Source organism: Zootoca vivipara, chromosome 3 (genome assembly GCF_963506605.1).
Source record: "Zootoca vivipara chromosome 3, rZooViv1.1, whole genome shotgun sequence".
In the NCBI taxonomy this organism is placed as follows: domain Eukaryota; kingdom Metazoa; phylum Chordata; class Lepidosauria; order Squamata; family Lacertidae; genus Zootoca; species Zootoca vivipara.
In genome coordinates, this window is record NC_083278.1 from 88,573,345 (window position 1) to 88,598,418 (window position 25,074).

The following is a 25,074-nucleotide window of genomic DNA, read 5'->3' on the forward strand; positions in this document are numbered from 1 at the left end:
CCTTTTAAAGCTGTCAAGCCACACCTTGTGGCAGTGAGTTCCACAGGTTATGTGGTTGGTTTGTAAAGATCTCATTTCTTTTGCCTGCCTTGAACAGTTATTTGGGGTGTACAGTACATAGCTGCCAAGTTTTCCCTTTTCTCGCAAGGAAGCCTATTCAGCATAAGGGAAAATCCCTGAAAAAAAGGGATAACTTGGCAGCTATGGTACAGTACAGTATAAAGTAAACACTAGAAGCGGTATTTTCTTATGAGACTTCTAAAATCCTCGTTCTGCCCTCCAGGTGGCGCAATGCGTTCTCCAGCTCCGCGCCTTTGGCTTTACAGGCACCTCTGAGGAAGCTTTGGCTAGCCTGGCATTGGGTGTAGCTGAGTCCGCTACCCACAGCGGTGCTGCGTTCTATAGTTTTCTATCTCTAGGGTGACGTTTTGCTGGCGGCTGAGCGGCAAGTCTTTCCGGGAGAGCGGCCATAACGCTATGAAAAAGCAGAGGTGACAAGTCTGCGCAACGAATGAGGGCCGCTGCCGTCGCTCTCCCACTTCCAGCGGCGAGCTCCCTGCTTCCCGGTCTATTTCCATTTAAGCAGCCAGCTGTTTTGCAAGAGAGGCCGCTTGCTGCTATTGCTGCTGGCTGGTCCTGCGGCAGAAGAATTTATTCTTTGCAGATTAGCTCATCATCCCTCACCCTTCAACTGGAAAGCCTGCAGAAAAGTGGAGCTCAGAACTCAATTGATTTAGCAAAGCATCCCGCTTTCTGGGCTTATTTTCAACAATCATAGAATTGGACGCAAGTAGAGTTTAACTCAGCCTGCCCTTAGAGCTACACGCTGCAGCTGTTTTTCTGCAATAGCTGCGCAGCGGCTGAAGAGCAACATAAGGTGGAGAGATTGCATCGCCTTTTTTCCTGGCTTGCTTTTTACAGTATTATGCTCCTAGGCCAAGCAATGAAGTGATAAGGAAAAAAGAATACTGTCAGTCGATTTAGCTTTGCACCTTGGAGATTTCCACTAGAGAGCTATCTATTTGATTATTATTTTTTTAACCTTCTTCTCCCATTTAATGCAGATCAGGCAGGACGGGAACAATTGGTAACATTTCTTGCTAAATTACAAAATGTTCAGCTGGCTGGGTAATGAAGATGGGCGAAGGAAGGACCCGGAGGTGTATCAGACTGTGAGTGGAGGTCTTAAAAAACTGTACAAAACCAAGCTTCTCCCTCTGGAAGAACACTACAAATTCCACGCCTTTCATTCACCTGCCTTGGAAGATGCGGACTTTGACAACAAGCCTATGGTCCTTCTTGTTGGGCAGTATTCCACCGGGAAGACCACCTTCATAAGGTAAAACGTGGCGGCTCTTTGCCTTCCAGGTGGGAACACATTGTCACTAGGGTGTGTTGTTAGAAGTGCATGCATCATGCATGAAATATGATCCCTATGTTCAGGATAAATATTTAGCTGCTAATTGTGTTCTTTGTTTCTGGCTTGTGACTTTGATCACACTCCAAAAACACTGGCTCAAAGGAAAGTCTCACATGTCAGCTTCCAGGCAACAAATCATTATGATCTGTTTGCGTGGAGGTTAGAGGGTGCTGTGTTCAAGTAATGGTTATCCCACGCTTTTCCTATGCCTTTCCCCATCACTTTCCTTATTGCAAACTGTCCAGTCTTGGGGGGGGGGGGAGCGGGTTTGCTGTGCAAGACCTGGCAATCAACTATAATTGCACTACCTGAATTTGCCAGTGTGTGACTGAATCCCACCCGGAAATAGCAGCAGTCTGGAAGTCCCTCCAGCAGCTCCGTAAATAGTACCCTGGTGAAATGTAGAAGGCCTCTATGCAAACATGAATGAATTAATCCATGCAAGAATGAAAGGCTATCCAAATGATCATATCACCACTGGAAAACACGTTGTGCTATTTCTGTTTTTGATGGAAACTCACTGTTGTACATTTGTTACCTTTTGCATATAACTGGGGGAAACGGTTCAGAAAAGGTGATCACACAGGTGATCAAGGTGATGGAGGAAAAGGTTGCAGCATTTGAGACTTCTTAGTCTAGGGGAAAGATGAAGAAGAGGTGAGATGATGGAATTTTATGAAATTATGCACAGCATGCAGAAAGTGAATGGAGAAAACTTTTCTCCCTCTTGTGACACTAGAATTCGTGAACATCCAATTGAACTGAATGTTTGAAGATTCAGGACAGGTAAAAGAAAATACTTATCCATGCAGTGCAGAGTTAAACTAAGGAACTTGCTCCTGCCGGAGGCAATGGTAGCCACCAACTTGCATGCTTGAAAAGAGGATTCAACAAATTCATGGAGGATTCATGTTGGCCAGGCTCTGCCTCCACAATTGGAGGCAACAGTGCTTCTGAATGCCAGTTGCTGGAAACCACAAGAGGGGAGAGGGATTCTGTCCTGCTTGCGGATTTCCAACAGCCACCTGACTGGCCACTGTGAGAACAGGATGCTAGACTAGATGGGTCATTGGCCTGATCCAGACAGGCTCTTCTTTTGCTCTTCCGTGTCATTGCTTCAGACCCGCCCTTTTCTTCCTATTCTGTAGTGAGGTTGTACTGTCTCTGGAGCTTAGCAGCAGTCTCCCTTGTTATCAATGTATCCTATTCTGATCTAAAACTGTTTTATCCGGGGGTAAGTACCAAAATGGATTGTACATGGTTGATGTTTCATCACTCTCTTCTGCTTTTATACCAAACAGAATAGCAGACAGGTAATGGTCTCCTTTAAAGTCCTTCAGAATGTTAAGCAGGACTTTAGAGATGCGATTAAAAGATGCATGATATAAAATCATAGAAGTTTAGAGTTGGAAGGGACCCTGAGGATCATCATTCTAGCCCAATCCCCTGCAGTGAACCAGCAACCTTGGCACGGTCAGCACCACCCTCTAACCAACTGAGCTATCCAGTCCCAGATTGAATTTGGACCCGGCAGATTAAAAACCTTTAGTGGCTATCCGTGATACCATAATGCTTTAAGCTGCATCTAAAGACCATTGGCTGAAGAGCCTCAGTTTAGTCTTCAGTCTTCCTCCCCGACATCTTGAGCTAACTGCTTTAGATCAAGGTGAAGGGTCAAACGAAATTGTCAGCATCACGACCAGTGGATGAGGTTGCAGAGGCATGGCCGGGAAAGCTGGTTTTTGGTATTCCCAGACGGGTTTGGAAACTGAAAAGGAAAAAGAGGCCTGCTGTGCTTAAAGTCAATGGAGTAAATCTGTCTGGTTCCAGGGGAATCCAACTGCGTTTTCTTTGCAGGTCCAAGAAATGGTCTCTTTTGCCAGCCCTCCCTTAAAATCCTTCCTGCTGTGTACTCATTTTCTCACGCCAGGCTGTCTTCTCTGAGTTCCAAAGTGTGTAAACTGTTTGCTGGAGTTGAACTCTCCAGTTGCATCTTCCTTTAAAATGTTAGTGCATTTGTTGTTGTTGTTGTTTAGTTGTTTAGTCGTGTCCGACTCTTTGTGACCCCATGGATCAGAGCACGCCAGGCACTCCTGTCTTGCACTGCCTCCCGCAGTTTGGTCAAACTCATGTTGGTGGCTTCGAGAACACTGTCCAACCATCTCGTCCTCTGTCGTCCCCTTCTCCTAGTGCCCTCAATCTTTCCCAACATCAGGGTCTTTTCCAGGGAGTCTTCTCTTCTCATGAGGTGGCCAAAGTATTGGAGCCTCAGCTTCACGATCTGTCCTTCCAGGGAGCACTCAGGGCTGATTTCCTGAAGAATGGATAGGTTTGATCTTCTTGCAGTCCATTGGGACTCTCAAGAGTCTCCTCCAGCACCATAATTCAAAAGCATCAATTCTTCGGCGATCAGCCTTCTTTATGATAGTAAGTGCATTACTATCTGCTAATGAGCACAATCCAAACTGTAGTTGAATGCAGTAGCCTTTACATATTGTTTGCACGGGGCAGAGAAGGCGAGAAGGGACAGTAGAGTCACAGTGCACTGTATATTGTCATCCCTGCTTACTCGGCTACGAGTGATGGAAGAAGAAGAAGAAGAAGAAGAAGAAGAAGAAGAAGAAGAAGAAGAAGAAGAAGAAGAAGAAGAAGAAGAAGAAGAAGAAGAAGAAGAAGAAGAAGAAGATAGCTTTTTCTTGAGTCCACCAACCTCGTTAATAACAAATTTCCTTTTTATTTATTTAGCAAGATTTCTATAATACTTAATCAAAACAGAAATCGCAAGTGGCTTACATAAAAATTGTATTAACTATTGCTTTTAAAATAACCATAAAGTAGACTTTTAAAATACTGGGTTGTATCCAAAGAAAGTTATCCTATTAACACAAGGATTTCTGCCTGTGTGATAAGACTTCTTCTTCCCGCATGTTCCCCAAGTCTGTTCTGGGGGTTCCGCTAACTCTCCTGAACACTTTTTTTGGGGGGGAAGAGGAAATGTCCTATTGTGCAGGTGGAAATCCTTGCACTAATGGGCCAATTTCGCTAGATACAATCCTTCAGACATCATAAAATTATCCAGGTATAGATGAAATCAATAGGTTTTAAAAACAAATGCACCTAATGAAATTGCATGCCTGGGTAAGTTTACTTAAGCAGAAAAGGGTTTTAGCATACGTCAAAAGCAGTACAACCAAGGCACCTGCCTAATATCAATGTTATTAATAAAATAAACACAAACTGACTACTGCAGTGCTAGCTGCCCATGTGAGCTGTGTTAAAAAACCTTCGCCTTTTATTTGCAGCTTAACCACTCTTTCTACCTTGGGGGTAATGTGCTCTTCTTCCTTGGAGATTTTAAAGCAGAAATTGATGGCCATCTGTTGTGTATGATTTAGTTGAAACTCTTGCATTTCAGGGGGTTGGACTAGATCAGGGGTCCCCAAACTAAGGCCCGGGGGCCGGATGCGGCCTGCGCGAGCAAATTGTGCGGCCCCCGGTGACCCCCACCACCTGCTCTTATTGGCACGCCGTGGTGCGGTTGCCCATCTCCACGGCACCAGAAATAGCTTGTGCGCACGCACGGGCCGGAGGGCGGAGGAACACACTCCAATACGCACGCGCACAAGCTATTTCTGGTGCCGCCCCGCCCCGGAAGTGCACTGGAAATGACATCTGTGCATGTGCAGAAGCCATTTGCGGCACCGCGCCAGAAAAAACGAGTGTGCGTGCGTATGGGAGCATGTTCCCCTGCCCTCCGGCCCGTGCGTGCACACAGGCTATTTCTGGTGCCGCGCTGACCCGCAGATGGGCAACTGCACCTGCCATTGGCACAGGAGGAACCGGCCCGAAGCCAGGTAGGTTTGGGGACCCCTGGATTAGATGACCCTCAGGATCCCTTCCAGCTCTACAATTCTTTGGTTCAATATCACCCACAAGTTTTGTTTTGTTTTCATTGTGCTATTCCTTTCACTGGGGATATCTACCCTAGAATCATAGAATTGTAGACTTGGAAAGGATTGCCCAACCCACTGCAATACTCAAAATGGTATAAAACTTAAAATAGCACAAAACCAATATGGCTGTCATGGTTTCATTCAAAGTATCCTGGGAGTTGGAGTTTAGAGAGCATGCTGCAAACGTGCTGTTAGAGATCTCTCTACACACACACACACACCTACACACCTGTCATTGAACTACAGATCTCAGCAGAGAAGAAATGACCACAAAAACCAGCCCAAGTTCTGGCCTGTGCATAGCTGTCAAGTTCTCCCTTTTTTTAAGGGAAATTCCCTCATGCTGAATAGACTTCCTCGTGAGAAAAGGGAAAACTTGACAGCTATGGGCCTGTGAAGTATCTATAGCAATAAAAATTGTGAACAGAGCAGGCCAAATCAAACCAACATGTTCACACAGGGCTGTCCAGCGTACTGCCTGGCCAGGTGTTAATGGGTGAGTTTCACTTGTTAAGACTGAAGGCTGTGGTCAAGGTTCTTGGAATAGATGCAGGCATTGTGTGTTCTCAACCCTTGGCCCTCATGGCTGATAACATCTGGCAGGGAGGCAATTAATCTCCCTGAGAGAAGTGTCCCAGGCTGTGCTATTTTACTTGATTATTTTTCTCACCAAGAACACCTCCCTTGTTCTCTTAGAATAGCGATGGTGCCCACCTGAGAGGTGCCAAAACTGAGTTCTGTCGAGTTCCCACTGAAAAAAGCCCTGGTCCCAGGCCACCTGAAAGCTACAGCAGTGATTCTACTCCTTAAGAAATCCTCTTTCGACCCAGAACTATAGGCCTGCTTGTTCCCCTTCCTGAACGTTGCCCTTGAGTGGGTGGATCAACTCCAGACAGCCTTGAACAAGATGGATATTTTAGGTCTATATCAACCAGTAGTACCAGGGTTCATGCTGGTTTTGACACAAAAACTGCCATGGTTGCCCCATATGATGACCTATGAAGATTCTCTTCAATCTCTCAGCCTCATGACTCCATCAACCATGGTATCATTCTGTGGAAACTGTCTGAATTGGGAGTAGGGGCCACCACTGCTGTGAGTCCACTCCTACTTGGATGGTTTCAGGATGTTGTGCTTGTAGGGTAAAGGTAAAGGGACCCCTGACCATTAGGTCCAGCCGTGACCGACTTGAGGTTGCGGCGCTCATCTCGCGTTATTGGCCGAGGGAGCCGGCATACAGCTTCCAGGTCATGTGGCCAGTGTGACTAAGCTGCTTCCTGCGAAACCAGAGCAGCGCACGGAAATGCCGTTTACCTTCCCGTAGGAGCGGTACCTATTTATCTACTTGTACCAGACATACTTTTGAACTGCTAGGTTGGCAGGAGCTGGAACCGAATAACGGGAGCTCACCCCGTCACGGGGTTTCGAACCACCAACCTTCTGATTGGCAAGCCCTGGGCTCTGTGGTTTAACCCATGCTTATTGGGGGGGGGGGGAGATAATGGTTGGCCCCGTGATGGGAGGGGAGTTCCACAGAGTTCAGTTTTATTCCTTATGTTGTTTAATATCTACATGAACCAGAGGGAAGAGTTGGTGGAAGAAGATTGGAAAAACTTTTAAAGTTTATTTAACAAACAATTGCAATATCGGAAATGTTTAATATAAGATCTGGAAGTACAGGGAGGTTGTAGAGGAGGATTTGTAGAGTATTATAGTATACTTAGAGTTAGATATAAGTGTTAAATAAGAATTGAAATGTATGTTAAGGAAATAGTAAGAAGATTGAATTGTGCTAGGTAAGGTAAACAAAAAAATAAGACGATTGAAGTATTATATAGAATTTACTAAGGATGTTATACAATGAAACGCAGTTAGGAGGGACAAGAGGAAGTCAACAATGTCAGGATATATGAATGATAAATATGATTTATTTTTTCTTTGTGTATTTTTGTGTTTTATGTGATTCTTTGTATTTTTGCGTTTTTTGTGTTTTTCAGTTGTATAAAATCAATAAAAATATTGGGGGGGGGGGAATATCTACATGAAACCGCTGAGTGGAGTCACCTGGAGTTCTGGAATGTGTTGCCATCAGTATGCTGATGACACACAACTCTACTTCTCTTCTCAGTCAGCCTAGCCTCAGTAATGACAGGATGAGAGCCAATATATGAAAGGATGTCATATGGAGGAGGGAGAAAGATTGTTTTCTGCTGCTCCAGAGAAGTGGACACGGAGCAATGGATTCAAACTACAAGAAAGAAGATTCCACCTAAACATTAGGAAGAACTTCCTGACAGTAAGAGCTGTTCGGCAGTGGAATTTGCTACCAAGGAGTGTGGTGGATTCTCCTTCTTTGGAGGTCTTTAAGCAGAGGCTTGACAGGCATATGTCAAGAATGCTTTGATGGTGTTTCCTGCTTGGCAGGGGGTTGGACTGGATGGCCCTTGTGGTCTCTTCCAACTCTATGATTCTAAGCCCAAGCTCAATCGATATAAGACTAAGGAGCTATTGGTGGGAAGTTAATGCTGAAGATTCTGAGCTGTCTTCAAGAGTAGACATACTGCAATGGTCTAACTGAAAAAGTTGCCGAGGTGCTTCTGTTTCACTTGACCAGGCTGAATATAGACGGCACCACTGCTCTTTAAGCAACACAGAGAAGAAGATCAACTTGCCAGCATGTGATTCTTCCACCAGTAGTGAATGCATCATGCTTCACCGATGTGTTGTTTGATGTCCTGGCACAGTCTGTTGCTCACAACAACTTCCTTGTCTCTCTCCTTCCTCACTCTGAATATAATAAAATCCTTGTTCTGCTGAATTCTTGTTGCACCATTTCCTCGGCTCTCCTTGGGCAAATGTTGCTGGCTAGGTTTTGCTGCCATTTGACCTAACCGGCTCTCCGTTTTTCTTCTATATTCATGCAACATCAGATTCTTCAGAAAAGTCCCAGTCAGAGCCAGACTAGATGTGATGCTGTTCGCATCATTTCAGCCTTGAGAGTACCACACACACACACACACACACACACACACACACACCGGTTACAGACACACACTCCAGAGAGATGCCGTGTGTGTGTGGACCCAGATTAGCACTGTGCAAGACAGGTGGGGGCTGTTATTTGCAATGGGAAGAAAGCACCCATTGCCGATTAAAAAAACAATCCTTTCTGCTCGTTGCAAATAGTAGGATGTCGGACGTGAGAGATTATTCACACTGGGCATGCAGCAGAGGCAAAGGATTAAAGCCTGTCAGGAGTATGGGCAGGAGTCAGGCTCTGGGGCCTGTAGTGCTTTGCAGGACTGGGGCCTGCCTCAGCTTGTGCTGGAGAAGCAAGGAGTGGCCACTCGGGTGAAGACCTCAGCTTGTGCTGGAGAGGCAAGGAGTGGTCACTCGGGTGAGGCCACTTGATACCTCACTGCACCTGGTGGCAGGAGATGGGAGGGATAAAAGTTCAGCATTTCCCTTCAGCTCTTTGCCACAGCAACGCTATCCCTGCCTGGTTGCCTCTGGCCTCTCGCTCCTTGGACCCTTGCCTTGCCGACGCCTTGATCCTCGACCCTTGGACCCTTGCCTTGCCAACGCCTTGATCCTCGACCCTTGGACCCTTGCCGTGCCGACGCCTTGATCCTCGACCCTTGGACCTTTGCCGTGCCGATGCCTTGCTCCTTGTCTCCCAGACCTTCGCCTCTGCCTTGCTCCTTGACCCTGCGACTGCCTGCTGCTGGACCCTCAGCCCTGCACCTGTTCCTGCTTCTACATCACCATCTTGCCTCTGGTCCTGACGTCCTCAGTCAGGGCTTCAATCCCCGCCGACCGGACCATGACAAAGCCCCACACCCCAGACATCACAGTCCTGATCCAGCTCTGCCCTCCCCCTCCCCCCCACAAACTATACAAGACAAAACAACATCAACAACACCACGTCTAGATTGGACTGTGTTCTGGCTAATTTGACTGTGGGCTGATTCGCCCGCACAAAGTGTTACGTTTATGTACATGCCACAAAGAAATGCTTTGCTGTCGTACTCATGATGTTCAGGGAAGACACAAATCTCCACACGCTTGGACATGCAGTGGGCAAGAGGTAAAGGGAGCCATGCCTAGCCATTCCTGGCGCATGTCCACTCGGATCTGCTCAGATATGCAGATTTCCTTCGGACCTTCTGGTATTCACTGAACCATGAGCATTGGTTTCTAAAGCAATAGCCATCGTTGCAGAAGTGGAATCAGCTCTGATGCTCCTGGACAGTGCTGAAACCTCTCATAATTGAGTGCTTTTCCTTAATGAACAACTTGAAAAGAAGTTGTTACTAAGTGCAGCAGTGGCAACACCTTCTTCTGTTTCGTCAAGCCAGCATATTTCCTGGAGCACATCACCCCATTAATATTTTCATATAGCCATCCATCCCTGTCCACTATTTTTTTTAAAAAAAAAGTAAATATAACAAAGAGGAAACAAAATGCAAACATTGCCAACTAACCTCAACAATACAAATACCCTAGCCATCCTCATTTCATGATATTTAGCAGGATTCATTCACCTAACCAGCCCAATCAGTGGAAACCCTGCAAGGACTTCTGTTTGTGTGATGGGCCTTTTCTCCCCTACAACCCCCCCCCTCCAAAAAAAAGGCTTGGGGTGATTAGGAAAAGCACAGGGAAATAAGTCCACCTTGCAAACAGAATATTTGTAATGGTGTGATGCTGAATTCCACCTGTAGATTTTAGGTGGTATATGTCCACATAGATTAAAGAAATTATTTATAATAAGCAATTTTTTAAAAAAAAATTCTTGGGAATCTGAGTCTACGTGCCTCATTGAATGTTATACTAAATAAATTGGAGTCCTTGGAGAGTTGAGAAAATCAAATGAAAAGAATCCAACAGCTCTGGCCAGGTAGTGGAATATTTTTTAGAAAGTTTTAAGTTGAGAATAATAAGACAAATTCCAGTAGCAATCCAGTTTTTAGAAATCCAGGACAAGGCCCTGTTTCGGTTTATTCTTCATCAGCTCTAGTTTCATAGTTTCAAGGTCAAAGCGTACCATTCATGTTGGACTGGATGGCCCTTGTGGTTTCTTCCAACTCTATGATTCTATGTTTTTCTATGAAAACTGGATTACTACTGGAATTTGTCTTATTATTCTCAACTTTCTAAAAATTATTCCACTACCTGGCCAGAGCTCTTGGATTCTTTTCTTTTCATTGAATGTTATGTCTTCAGAGACGTGCTCCTTTTCCCCTTATATGTGAAAACATTTGAATGAGGGGACAGTATCCTACTGTACTACCGGTAATGATCCCAGGGACTCTGGGTATCTGGAAAAAGATAATTGGATGATGGGACTCTGGATTATTTAGCATCTGCCAAGAAATTAGACTAACATTGCCTGCTTTGAGTGGCTGTATCTATCAATAATAATAATAATAATAATAATAATAATAATAATAATAATAATAATAATTTATACCCCGCCCATCTGGCTGGTCAAACGTGCTGGTAAAAAAAAAAGATGCTTCAAAACCCAAGGGCTATTAAAGCATGAGGATGCCCTCACGATGGAAACCTGACCCTTCTCGGTTGGTCCAGAAGGCAGACCACCAGATTCCCAGACCCCTCTCCTGATTAATGCAAAGCATAAGTGGTTGGTGCTGGACGTAAGTATGGATACTTCTCTATTTGAGCAGTCCTTAGCTCTTTTCCTGACCTTCCTCCCTGCTTCTTCTTTTAATCTATCATCTGCCAGGGTACAAACAGCTCACAATAGCAAGCACTTCAGGCAGCCGTCTGCTAGCTTGTTAAAAACTGCTGAGGGTGGAGAAGATGGTTCTTTTAGGGAGGCTTGCTGTGATGCTGTTGAAATGGCTCTGGGCCTTCCTTTCTCCAGAGGTTTGGCAGAGCCTAAAGCCTGCATCTGACTGTCGCTTGCTTTGTGATGGCCACTTAAAACATGTACTGTATCAGGTGATATCCCTAGCTGTCTAGATCCACGTCCTGCTCCCCCCTGGATTTTCTGCTGTCTGCAGAAGAATGATCATGTTCCATCTGCCTCATGACTGGAGCCAGCAGACAGGCTGTCCATGCAGTTGCAGCCTGCCTCCATATATCACATGCTTGCTGTGATGTATGGAGATTGCTTTTATGTACGATAAGCCATTCCCCACCCTGCTCCTCTGAGTGTCTTCAGGAAGACACAGAAGTGAGTGATAGGGAAAGTATTATGTAATTGGTGGTTTATGGTGGTCTTTTGCCAGGAAATATACTGAAAGGCTTTTTATTATTTTTGGAAGTTAACTCCCCTGACTCTTCAAACACAAGAGGCTTTGCAAATTCACAGTGGAGCGGGCCACAGCACAATAGCTCAGTTGGCAGAGCAGGAGACTCTTAATCATAGGGTTGTGGGTTCGAGCCCCACGTTGGGCAAAGGATTCCTGCATTGCAGAGGGTTGGACTAGATGACCCTTGTGCACATTTATACTCTATGAGTCTATGAACATCTGATAGATCTTGCCTCCAGATTAGGTTCCCAGGGAGATCTCCAAGTCATACTTTTGGGTCTAGCACAGAGCAAGACAAGCCTCTGCGTCTCCAGCTTCCAGCATCAGCCAAAAACTGTCTCCCGCACCACCCCCCTTTGGCCTAATATTTTCCATCCAACCAGGTGAGGTGGGAAAAGAAACTGGTCTTACTGGTTCTGCAGCCCCTTCTACTAGATGCTAAGTTTCCCTTGATACAAAATCGCAGCCCTGGAAGGGACCCACGGATATCCTGCAGATTGACACCCACCCACACACCCCAACCCTATAACAAAATGAAATAGTTTTAATATCACAAATCTGGTGCTGTCCAACCATTTTGAAGGAATCTAGCTGCACACCTGCAACCACTAACAAGCCCCTGAGCATTCTGTATCTCCATCCTGTGCTACCTGTTTATTTCTAGGTACCTTCTTGAACAAGATTTCCCTGGGATGAGGATTGGGCCAGAACCTACAACTGACTCCTTCATTGCTGTGATGCGGGACGATACGGAGGGCATCATTCCTGGAAATGCGTTGGTAGTGGATCCCAAAAAGCCCTTCAGGAAACTTAATGCTTTTGGCAATGCCTTCTTGAACAGGTCAGTATGACATCCAGCTGCTTTGCAATGCTACTGTCATGACAGAAAGGTATTGGGCTTGAATTGGATAAAGTTTGGGTGTTGTGGATAAAAATGCATTCTTTCCCCAGGGACCCCAGTCTCTGAAGTAACCTGTAATCATGGGCAGCGTTATCCCAGTGGGGTGCCATCGCGGCTGTTCCCCCGCCCACACTGGGTGCCACACCCCCGCAGGTGGCATGCCACGCCCCCAGGACGCATGCCCCACCCCTGCGAGTGGCGTGCCCCACCTCTGGGACACATACCAGCCCCGCCCCCGTCTGCTCTCCGCCCCCCCCCCCCCCCCCCGGTGCTGGAGCATGAAGCTCCGCCACTGCCTGTAATCTATCTACTTCTAAGTATACTTTAGAAATCCTCTTCCACATTTCTTGCTGGATTTTGTGCCTAATCCTGTCTTCAGTGTGGAGCCAATACAGCAGGAATTCTCCACTAGTCAGTTGTTTGATTTTCAAAGTTTATTTAGCAGTCTGCTCTTTGCTGCAGCTTACTGTTCATTTGCCTCTGAGCTCGTATGCATTATTAAATACGGCAGCAACCAAAACACCCAAACAAAACAGCATTAATGTCACTCTGTGTGCCATTGGTAAAATGCTGCACAAGTCTCGTAATGCAATTGCTGCATCAAAATTGCTGGCTTGCTGTGTTTTTGTCAATGAACATTGAAATGGATGCAGGAAAAGAAGAAAAAACAGAGAGGGGGCTGAAAGCTGTGGCAAACTGTGTGCTTTGGTTCTGGAGATTAATTTAAAACTCTTTGTAGTTAAAGAATTCTGAAGGAGTGAGACACAGGCCAAAGTGAATGAGAGAAACGACAATAACAGAGTAGGGGGAATTCTTATTGTACACACTATTTAGCCTGGCCCTCCAGTACAAGAAAAAAATTGCAAACTACAAGCCATGCACATGGAATGTGGTTTTGTCTGTGCAATGCAGACTATAGAGAACAATTTGCTGAGCTTGTAGCTTGGAAAAGATGGTTGCAAGTGAGAGTAGCCACTTGAGGGGAAGCAATGCCCACTTGACTAAACGAGAAGCATCTTCTGGGTCAAAATATCCCCTAACAGGTGTAAAATGAAAAGGATGTTTAAGATAACATTTGTGGGGGGAAACCGGAAGCCTTTCTCTTGGGTATTATAGGGACAGAACTACCTAAATTGTATAGAAATTTATTCCATGTATGCAACTTCAGTGTCAAGATTGTAACTTGCCCCAAAATGGAAAGAAGAAGAAGTCCCAGCAAAGGAAGAATGGATACAAAAACTTAGGAGTATGCAGAAATGTTAAAACTTACCGGAACTATAAGAAATCAAGATAACAAACCTTTTTATAAAAGAATGGAAATCGTTTCTTCAATATTTACAGATAAATTGTAAACAGATAAAAACATTGGCAGGATTATTGTAATAACCTGCAGCTACATAAGAGGATATATTTAAAGAAGATAAATAAATGAGTAAGTTAATTTGGATATGTCATGAGTCTATCTGCTATATTGGTTTTACCTTTTAAGTTGAATTACTGGAAATAAATGAACGTCCACCCTATGCGCTATCCATGTATAAGACGACCCCAACTTTTTAGCATAATTTTTACTGAAAAAAACCAAGTCTTATTCAGAGAAAAGTATGGTAATTAGAATTCTATGCTATCTGGATGCTGGTCTACATGGTCCTTTGGTTCTTCTTATCGTCAAAGTAAAATGGCAGCAAATGGCCATGCTGCAATTTAAGCTGGTATTCTGCAAAGTTTCTGCCGCAAGAATTCCCTGTTTGCTGCGCTCACCCAGTTCGTCCTGCTCTTTGCTGGGGAAATGGGTTAAACTGCACAACGTGAGATGACTTGAATACTCCAGAGATACGCATTACTCTAGTGGTTTAAGAAGAAGGAAGAACCTTTGGCGGACGGTTGATTCTGGATGATTTAACGAGTTCCCTCACCCCGGTCTTTAAGATGTATGGTATGCGGAACAAGCAGCTCGATTAGAAATGGTTAAAATGTTTTTCCTGTTCCCTAGAAATCTGTGTGAATTGTTCTTGAAAGTTCATGTTCCTTCTTGCCTGACAGAGCAGAATGGAATGGAAGAACAAAAGCCTTTGGATGCAAGCAGCAGCTGTAGCCGTAACTGGTGCTTTGCTGTTTTTATTGTAATTATTTGTATAGTTTGTAACATATATATTGCAAACCTATATATATATATATATATATATATATATATATATATATATATATATATATATTATTTGTAATATATATATTACAAAACTATATATATATAGTTTTAATTCTATCAATGCTTACTTGTTTCTAGCAGTTCTTATTTTTGGCCTTAGTCTCATCAGAAGGAGAGGGTAGGGTACAAATAAATATATCATAATTATAATAATAACTTTCCCTCCTCCAGTCTCACCAGAGATTGTGGGACTCACACCTCTCCTTCATCCGTAATCACTGAGCACACTGGGGCTGCTGAGATGGGACCCAGGTGGCGCTGTGGTTAAACCACTGCGCCTAGGGCTTGCTGATCAGAAGGTCGGCGGTTCGAATCCCTGTGACGGGGTGAGCTCCCGTTGCTTGGTCCCAGCTCCTGCCAACCTAGCAGTTCGAAAGCACGTCAAAATGCAAGTAGATAAATAGGAACCGCTACAGCGGGAAGGTAAACGGCGTTTCCATGTGCTGCTCTGGTTTGCCAGAAGCGGCTTTGTCATGCTGGACACATGACCTGGAAGCTATACGCCAGCTCCCTCAGCCAATAATGCGAGATGAGTGCGCAACCCCAGAGTCGGTCACGACTGGACCTAATGGTCAGGGGTCCCTTTTAGCAGCTGGAGGGCACCCAGTTGAGGATGGCAACTAGCAAAATGCTCCTTCAGACATGCATGGCCACTCTTTCCTTTCCCCGTGACTCAGCCACTCTCACATCTGTTCTACCTTCTGAATGTACAGTAGCCTCTGCAGTTCCTATTTCTGTTCACCCAGTTGTGGGGATGATTGAAGGAAGCCCGCTGCAGATCAAGGCTAAGTCCAGTCAAAGGTGACTATGAGGTTGCAGTGCTCATCTCACTTCAGGCCGAGGGAGCCGGCGTTTGTCCACAGACAGCTTTCCGGGTCATGTGGTCAGCATGACTAAACAGCTACTGGCGCACGGAAGACCGTGACAGAAACCAGAGTGCACGGAAACGCCATTTACCTCCCCGCCGCAGCGGTACCTATTTATCTACTTGCACTGGCGTGCTTTCAAACTGCTAGGCTGGCAGGAGCTGGGACAGAGCGATGGGAGCTCACCCCGTCACAGGGATTCAAACCGCCGACCTTCCGATCGGCAAGCCCAAGAGACTCAGGGGTTTTAGAGCACAGTGCCACCCACGTCTCCCTAGATCAAGGGATGGTTTTGTGCTACAGTGTTGAAATTGTAGTACTGTTTGTCTTCTGATTCGTCAGTAATGAATACAGTAGATCGGGGTGGTGCATACAATTGTGATAGAATGAAGGTAGGCGATGAACAGGACTGCATGCCACTTGATGTGGGAAGATGGGTTTTGAAAGAAAATGGTTTGTTTGTTCATGCAAAGAGAATTATGTTTAATATGATTCAAATAGCTAGAGTGGAGAACTTGAATACCTCACTGAGGATTGCGCCGGAATTACACACACGTGCTTGAAACACGATGTAAATTATACTAGTCACTCCTACTATTTATATCTTTTAATGTAGCAGTATCTGCATATGAGGTTTCATATCCCAAACACTTACCAGCAGCTTCTTCCAGAAATCCTACCGTTTTTTTCTCTAGCTCTGTTTTTTTTTAAAAAAACATCTTGATATATTTTCATATTGTGGTGACCTGCTAAAGAAACTTCATTATCTTTTTCTTTGCACCATTAAATAGTGAGGAACTTGTGCTTAGCATTCTATAATCTGGGTGGCATGGACCGATCTCTTTTTCTGACTTGGCAGCTTTGGCAGCTCCTGCCTGGATGCAGGGGCCTGGACCAGTGGACCCTCTTCTGCCCTTGTATTTGCACATAAATCCAAAGACTGACATGCAACATTTTGCATGAATAAGCATTCTATTCCTGTTGAAGATGTTTCACATTTCAGAAATGTAAGATTGCGAATAGAGAGCTGATCCCCAATCAGCAAGCGCTTGGTTTTGTCTGGATTTTGACAAAACAAAATAAAAAAATCCTTCCACTAGAGGTCAAAGAGAACAATTACCAGACCTTTAGAAGGCATCTCAAGGCAGCCCTGTTTAGGGAAGCTTTTAATGTTTGATGGATTTTTGTATTTTAGAATTTCTGTTTTTTTGGAAGCCGCCCAGAGTGGCTGGGGGAACCCGGCCAGATGGGCGGGGTATAAATAATAAATTATTATTATTATTATTATTATTATTATTATTCCAGTAGCACCTTAGAGACCAACTAAGTTTGTCATAGGTATGAGCTTTCGTGTGCATGCGCACTTCTTCAGATACACTGAAACAGAAGTCACCAGACACTTATGTATACGGTAGTCAGAGGGTGGGGAGGGGTATTACTCAGAAGGGGTGGTGGGAATGGGTGATTGGCTGATAGGAGTGGCAAACCTGTGGATGACTGTTAACGACTGCAATTGGTCTTGCAGGAAAAAGCAAGGGCTGAGGTGCTAAAGAAAGCTTGATCATGTATAATGAGATAAGAATCCAGTGTTGGTCTCTAAGGTGCTACTGGAAGGATTTTTTTATTTTGTTTTGACTGCGTCAGACCAACACGGCTACCAACCTGTACCTGGATTTTGACAGACATCTTATATAAAATGTCCAGCTTCCAAAAATATTTGGCAGGTAGACTCTCGTTTTTTATTTATTTATGTGTGTGTTTATATGCCATGAAATGCCAACGTAGGCATCTAAGCAGTCATCGTTCAAATTCACATTGTTAAAATCTGTTTTCTTCCCCCTCCGCCCAATTACTGTACTTGCTGTAATGTTTTATTGTGTTTTTCTCCTCCCTTCACCTCTCTCCTTAGATTTATGTGTGCTCAGCTTCCAAATCCTGTATTGGAGAGTATCAGTATTATTGATACACCGGGGATCCTTTCAGGGGAGAAACAAAGAATTAGCCGAGGTAAGGTAAAAAGGTGCAGCTTCTTATTTTGGAGGGGACGGATTAACATAGGTGCAGCTCTTTTGGTTTCAGCTGTTGTCTTGTTTCAAAATGCTCAAGTCAAGATGGCGGCCTTACAATACTGTTCATTTGATCACTGATTTGGAATGTTCTAGAAAGCTTTAAAATGGATCTCAGAGGGGAAATCGGGACGGAGTTTCTGCATCTCCTCGGTAAAATTTAACTGCACCACTGCAGATGAAGCATGTTTTGAATGCTTTCTGCAATATAAAAAATCCTCAACACAGAGAAAAGTCATGCACTGTTGAGGGGAAAGAGTCTTAACCTCACTCAGGGTGGACAATGTGGTGCCCTTAGATGTTGCTGGACTACAACTCCCATCATCCTTGACCACTGGCCAAGCTAGATGGGGGATGATGGGAGTTGTAGTCCAGCAACACCTGGAACCTTATGCTTCACTTCTGTGTGTAGGCATGTTTTTCTTTTCCAAAATGGGAGATCATTCAAACTTGGGATGCTTCCCCCTCAGGCCCAGTAGTCTGGAACCTGCACCAATTAACTTCTATGGATGTGTCCATTGTATGTTAAAAGCTTAAAGTAAGTGTGTGTGGTTATTATTTGGTTTGATTTGTATCATTTTCTTCTTTCAGTTCTCCTGAGTTTGTTTGACATGTTAAAAAAATAACCAGAAATAAATAAAAAAATCTATAAATTTCTGCACAAATATTTGCTCAACTATAAATCAGCTTTTATCGGGATTCAATGACTCTTGTGGTCCCTTCCAACTCTACAGTTCTATGGGTCTAGGAAATAGCTGTTGTCCTTTTGGGACACCAGGCCTGTTCGCTTAGGTCATTATTCCTTCGAGCATCCTCTAGATGGGCTGTTTGTATTCCAGATTTCAATTGTCCAGGTTTCTTCATTTAACAAGTGTCTGATTTCATTTTCCTCCAGCCAAAGAAATGGGTTATAGCAGTCTGCACAGATGCCCATATGGAGGTATTTACATCAGAGCAGCCACCTGCTTTCTATAGCCTTGGCTATTTTGTTCATAAAGCTAATGACCGCTCCCCACATCAAATGGGGGGCGCCTTTTGCGTGGTCGCGTGCAGCCCCCCTGGGTCCCAATGCGACTCCTGGTAGTTTGGGCTGGCCTCATCCTCCCCAGGCTAGATACCTGGACGTCTCTGCCTACCTCAGCCAATCGTCCAATCCCGCCTGGGGAGGCATTGCCTGGGGATTGGCCAGGTAAGGGGAGGGACTGTCCTGCCCACACAACAGAAGGTGAATCTTACCTGTGAAACGGCAGTCGGCTCCAGAGCTTCTCCCACCCTCCCTTCCCTCAGTTAAGTCTTGAGTCATTATTCCGCTCAGGGGTCGCCTGGGGTTGGGGGGGACTCCGCTTGTCCACGCAAATACTTTGAAAAGAGCAATGTGCTATTCAAGCATGTAGCAAACTAATCCTCACCATACGCTCTGCATCGGGGTCTTTTAAACAGGGTTGCCGTTACTAAATATTTGGGATTGTGTGTCTGGCTTCAGTCTAGTCAAAGAAAACGTAGGATTGATCTAGAAGGTAAAATCGCCAAATGGTGCAGGCCTAACTAAAATGGTTGAATTCTTCGACTTCATTGGCCCCACAACACCCTGTGGTTGTTTAATAGCAATTCAAGCATGCTTAATTACAGTACACATTTGGATTGCTCTTGAGAATTTTGGCCTGCTGAGATGCTTTCCTTAATGGGATCTGAAAACTTGATTGTGCCTTAAACGGAAGCAGAGACTTTAGTTGCAAGACTTGGCTGAAGTAGAGAGCCAGTGTGGCTTAGTGAGTAGAGTATTGGACTAGAACCTGGGAGACCAGAGTTCAAACCCCTCCACAGTGACCTTCAGTCACCGTTGCTTAGTTTAACTTAGCTCACAGGGTTGTTGTGAGGATAAAATGGGGGGGCACCATGTATGCCACCTTGAGTTCCTTTGAGGAAAGGTGGGATATAAATGTAATGATGAAATCAAATAAAGACTTTCCCCCAAATTTGGAATCATCAGCTTCTGTTATTGAGTGGCTTACATAACAGAGGCAACGCCAGCAGATTAAGGCTTCCCGGTATGTTAACAGGAAGTGAGGGGAAATGGTCAGGCCTTCCCTAGGCAACTGTCGCCACACTTGTGCCACACTCCTAGATAAAACCATCATTTTAACAGCAGCAACTCACTTGCAGCTTCTTATTATCACAGCACTGGAAAGCTTGTGACTAACTGTTAATTTAAAATGTGATGCTAGGACCTTTAAAATGTAGCTTTGGGCTATGGTCACATCCACAGTATATGTTTAAAGCGTGTAGCTTCCCCCCCCAAAAAAGAATTCTGGGAACAGTAGTTTTTAAAGGGGGCTTAAAGAAGAGAAATTATCCCGTTCAGCCTAACTGCCAAAATTGAAGTAAGAGCCTCTGGTCTAGGCTAAGGCCCAGGGATTGCTCAGCCAGTAGGACATAATCTCAGGGTTATGGGTTCAAGCCCCATGTTAGGCAAAAGATTGCTGCGTTGCAGGGGGCTGGACTGGATGACCCCCGTGGTCCCTTCCAACTCTACAATTCTATTATCTAAGTAAAGTGATGGACCAGTTAGTGTTCACCATGTGCCTATATTTTCCCAGGTTTTGGAATAACTATGATTCTAGCTGTAAACCATGTTACCAGATCTGCACCACCTTGCAAGATTATATTAAATAACTGAATGTGGCCCCCGGAGAGGTGCGCAGAAAGGAATGCGGCCCTCAGACTGCAGAAGGTTCTCCATCTCTGCCATACGGCCTTGTCTCTGTTATTATGGGGGTGTCTTCTTTCCCCAAAAGGTTATGACTTTGCTGCTGTCCTTGAGTGGTTTGCCGAGCGGGTGGACCGCATCATTCTCCTCTTCGACGCCCACAAGCTAGACATCTCAGACGAGTTCTCGGAAGTCATCAAAGCCCTGAAGAACCATGAAGATAAAATGAGGGTTGTGCTCAACAAAGCTGACCAGATCGAGACCCAACAGCTTATGAGGGTTTATGGCGCGCTCATGTGGTCTCTGGGGAAGATTGTCAACACGCCTGAGGTAGTGAGGGTCTATATCGGTTCCTTCTGGTCACACCCGTTGCTCATCCCAGATAACCGCAAGCTTTTTGAGGCAGAGGAGCAAGATCTCTTCAAAGATATCCAAAGTTTGCCCCGCAATGCTGCTCTTCGGAAACTCAATGATCTCATTAAACGGGCACGGCTAGCCAAGGTGAGTCTCTCCAAGTGGCTCTGCCCAGGTTTTACTTTTTGATTTCTTTTATTATTATTATTTTAAAACATCTTTATTGAAAGTTCAAAAAGTACATAACCAGTATGTGCACCAGACATGGTGAGACACAAAAGAAAAAGAGAAACAGAGAAACAGAACCCATGTAGAAGGGGAAACAAAGGGGGGACCCCAAAACTGTATATTTTACAAGGTTGTTGTTGTACTTCACCAGATCTTAACCTATTACAGTATTTGTAAGAATGGATTCCAAATATCAATTGAATTTGTCCATGGCAAGTCTGCATTTGTATGCGAGTTGTTCATATGTTGCGAGTTTATATAAATATTCAATCCAATTCAAGCCGCATTTTTATTTTTCCAATTCATCAGTATCAGTCTTTTTGCTGTGGTAACGGCATGGAGAGTCCACTCATATTGTCCCTTTGTAATGTTTCATGTGCTGGGCATATAATTCAAGAGGATATTTTGCACGGTAAATGTAAGGTTGTTCCGTACTGTTCTGTTGATGGTTTCAGTTACCTTCTGCCAAAAACCTTTCAATATAGGACAGGGGAAAAACATAAGTTTAAGAGAAGCATTGTTCCTATTGCATCTCCAACAGTTAGGTACCTTAGATAGCCCTTTTTTAAACAAATGTAATGGGGTCCAGTATATTCTAAATTTTTTGTTGTATGAGTCTCAGTTTAAGATCCAGAGACACCCTTGTTATAGCAGTTAAAACAGTTTCCCACTGTGTGGCCGAAATTGAGATCTCTTAATTCTTTTTGATTTCTTGAGGTAGTTTGGTAATCGGTCACAGAAGAAAGTTTTCTATAGGGAGACGGGCGGTAAGTTCATCCCCGTCAAGGAGGAATTAGCAAGGAAGAAATCAGTCACAAAAGTGCACAGAAATCGAAATCTATAAATCCTCTGCATGCCATTGTTGCGCAAGCGTGGATGGCGAGATAGGCCCATGGGGTGGATTAAACTGGAGCTAGATCCTGGGCGTAACTAGATTAGGTCAGTTCAAAGCATGGCATGAGATGCACAAGCAACTCCAGCACAATGCCCACTTAATACCCTGACAGAAAGAACCACTGTTCACAGTCATTGGTCTTCCCTTGTAGCAATAGTAACACTGTACCGTAATACTGCTATAGTACCCAATGAAAAATGAATAAAGATCAGACTGGGATCCCATGCAAAATTCTGGATTTGAAAGTGAGAAATCTCGGGGGGGCTCAATTATATCCTTGAGGGCAGTTTATCCCTGTCTGAGCCACTGAGAAGTACCACAAATAAAGGCAGGATGTTGGGTGATCCTATGAAATTGGCGTGGGGATTTTACTAGGCTGGGCGGGTTTCCTTCCCGTTCAGAATCTGAGAAAGTGTAACTGGCAGACCCAATGCATTTCCACAGCAGAACGGAGGTTTGAATCCACTATCTCCAGCATTATCAACGATTTCATGGCGACTCTCACAATGGTTGGTTGGCTAGTTGGTCATTGTTGATTATTGATACATACTTGATGGTTCAGCCACGAATTTCCTGGCGTTGCTTTGGGCACATCACAGCCTCTCAGCCCAAGCAACCTTCAGAGTCATAGTGAGAATGAATGAGGCAGAAAAACTCTAAAGAAGTTTGTAACTGTGGAATGCTGTGGGAATGGAGGAGAAAATGAGAATGAAGCACAGATGATCCGTTGGGGAGGGTACACATGAGCATTATATGTTAGCTGTGTTCTGGTGATCCCATTGTTGCAAATGCATAAAATCTATATCCACCCTCTGAAATGCCCTTAGGTTCATGCGTACATCATTAGCTCACTTAAGAAGGAAATGCCATCAGTGTTTGGCAAAGACAATAAGAAGAAAGAGCTCGTGAACAATTTGAGGGAGATCTATGGACGGATCGTACAGGAGCATCAGATTTCACCAGGAGACTTCCCTAATCTGAAGAAGATGCAGGTGAGAGCCAGAAACAATAGAATCCAAGAACCATGGCAGAATCGGCTCCATTTCAATTGCAAAGAGTAGGTCTGGAGCACAGAGTAGGTTCTGAGCAAAGATGAACACCTCTGTTGCAGAGGTATATCTAGGGTCCATTGCACCCTTGGAAAGGAGCTGTATTGGCACATGCACCCCACCCCACCCCAAAAAATATCACATTTGAGCCACAGTGCGAGAAAGGCTGGGAGCTATTTTCATGTTTGATCTTGCCACGATACCAGTGGTGCATCGCCACACACAGATACGTCACACACTCCATAGTTTGAGAGGTGATTTTTGTGTGGGCTGGTTTCACCAACCTCTGTTCTGTTGGGGACATTTTGGTTCAAAAGGAATGTTTTAACCTGAAAGACAACCTAGTTTTTTGTTTAGAATATTATTGTGAGGGGGAAGAGCCGCTGTGCTTCTAAAATCCAGAATGACAGACATCTTAGTCTGTCGTAGTCAAAACATAAGTGTCCCATGGGTCCCGAAAGACAGCTCACACAATGCAAGATAAGCTGCTGTTCGCCAGATCTCACTTTGTCAAATGCATGAGGTGGTCTTCTAAGTAGGCAGATTTATATAGTGTGAGGCTAACAATAGCAATAGGCTTGGTTTAGTTTATCACTTTTCCTCCATTTTCCCACAAAGTTATTCACAGTGGCTTACAGAAGAGACGCTTGCAAACATTGAAGCATTATAAAAATAGAAATGAGCACAGATCTATAAATAGCGATCAGCAAACAAAATTGAAAGGGTCACAACGTTAGAATCAAAAGCGGTAAGAAGCCAAGGTCAGTAGCATTTTAAAACACTCACCATACGGCTGGCTGAAATATAAAATTATTCAATAAGCAGCTGATAGCAAATGAAGAAGGGGTCTTCTTTTGTTTTGTTTGTTTTGATTTGATTGTTGCAGCCACCTCTCTTATCTTGAATGGTACAATGAACAATACAACAGTCCTCACACACACACACCCCACTTCTGTTTGTGACGTTCTTTTCAGGAGCAGCTGCAAGCTCAGGATTTCAGCAAGTTCCAGCCCCTAAAGACCAAGTTGCTGGACGCAGTCGAGGATATGCTGACCAATGACATCGCACAGCTCATGGTTCTGGTGCGTCAGGAGGAGTCCCGGAGGCCTGCTCAGATGGTGAAAGGGGGAGCCTTTGAAGGCACCCTCCATGGCCCATTTGGACATGGCTATGGGGAAGGGGCAGCAGAAGGAATTGATGATACGGATTGGGTGGTGGCCAGAGATAAGCCCCTGTACGACGAGATCTTCTACACGCTGTCGCCCGTTGATGGGAAAATAACGGGGGCCAATGCCAAAAGGGAGATGGTGAAGTCCAAGCTGCCTAACTCAGTGCTGGGCAAGATATGGAAACTCTCTGATATCGATGAGGATGGGATGCTGGATGATGAGGAATTTGCTTTGGTGAATCATCTTATAAAAGTGAAGCTGGAAGGTCATGAGCTTCCCGGGAATCTCCCATCCCATCTCATCCCCCCATCTAAGAGGAAACTAGCTGGGTGAGAAGCCACCAGTAAGAAATGGGGAACAGGAAGAAGGGAAGGGAGAGGGATATACCAAAGTTGTGCCTGCAGTGGTGCTAGGTCACCTTTTGGCTTAGCACCATTTTCAGGTGTGAAGAAGAAACTGATGTGAAGCAAAGCCCCTGTACTTTCTCGTGATGAGATGCAACTAGCTCTGCCCTGGTATCTTCCAGGCCTCCAGGTATTTGTTGATAAGAACTGATACAGATTGAAGGTGCAAAGTTGGCTGGGATCTGGAGAGCTTTGTGATAGTTTCTGCCACTGTTCAGTCAAGCAATTCCTGTTGCATATAATATCCCTGATGCTTTAGAGAAGCATTCCAATCCCTGATGGACGCCAAAACTCTGGATGGGAGTTGTGCTTAAAACTTACCTAGATCTTAAGTATTTTTTGTGAAATAATCTTTACTTTCTGTTCAGCCTTCCTGTCTGTTGTGCCTTTTTAAAAAAAAAAAAAATTGAGTACAGGAAGCATGGGCGTACCCAGGATCAAAACTAGGGGGGGGGGCAAGGGGAGGGGCCAAGGCACGGAAGGGGAGGGGCCACAAAGTGGGCGGGAACGGCGAACTCGCGCTCCGCCGGGCTGTGCCCCTCCCTAGAAGCAGGGCTGGTGGGCGGAGGCGG

At 44.7% G+C, this 25,074-nt stretch overlaps 1 protein-coding gene across 3 annotated transcripts; it reads left to right on the plus strand.

Moving 5' to 3' along the window:
- Positions 1–401: 401 nt before the first annotated feature.
- EHD3 (EH domain containing 3) lies at positions 402–24,932 on the plus strand. 3 transcript variants are annotated; one of them, XM_035111474.2, is made up of 7 exons: positions 402–877; positions 1,065–1,339; positions 12,319–12,495; positions 17,540–17,637; positions 20,492–20,904; positions 22,708–22,872; positions 23,904–24,932. In XM_035111474.2, exons 2-7 carry the CDS (start codon positions 1,113–1,115, stop codon positions 24,429–24,431), a joined length of 1,608 nt encoding a protein of 535 aa, XP_034967365.1. In that variant the 5' UTR covers positions 402–877; positions 1,065–1,112; the 3' UTR covers positions 24,432–24,932. The 3 variants fall into 3 exon arrangements, with proteins under 3 accessions (XP_034967365.1, XP_034967364.1, XP_060128947.1); XM_035111473.2 differs by having other exon boundaries at positions 403–1,339; XM_060272964.1 differs by lacking the exons at positions 402–877; positions 1,065–1,339 and adding an exon at positions 11,864–12,037.
- The last annotated feature ends 142 nt before the right edge of the window (positions 24,933–25,074 follow it).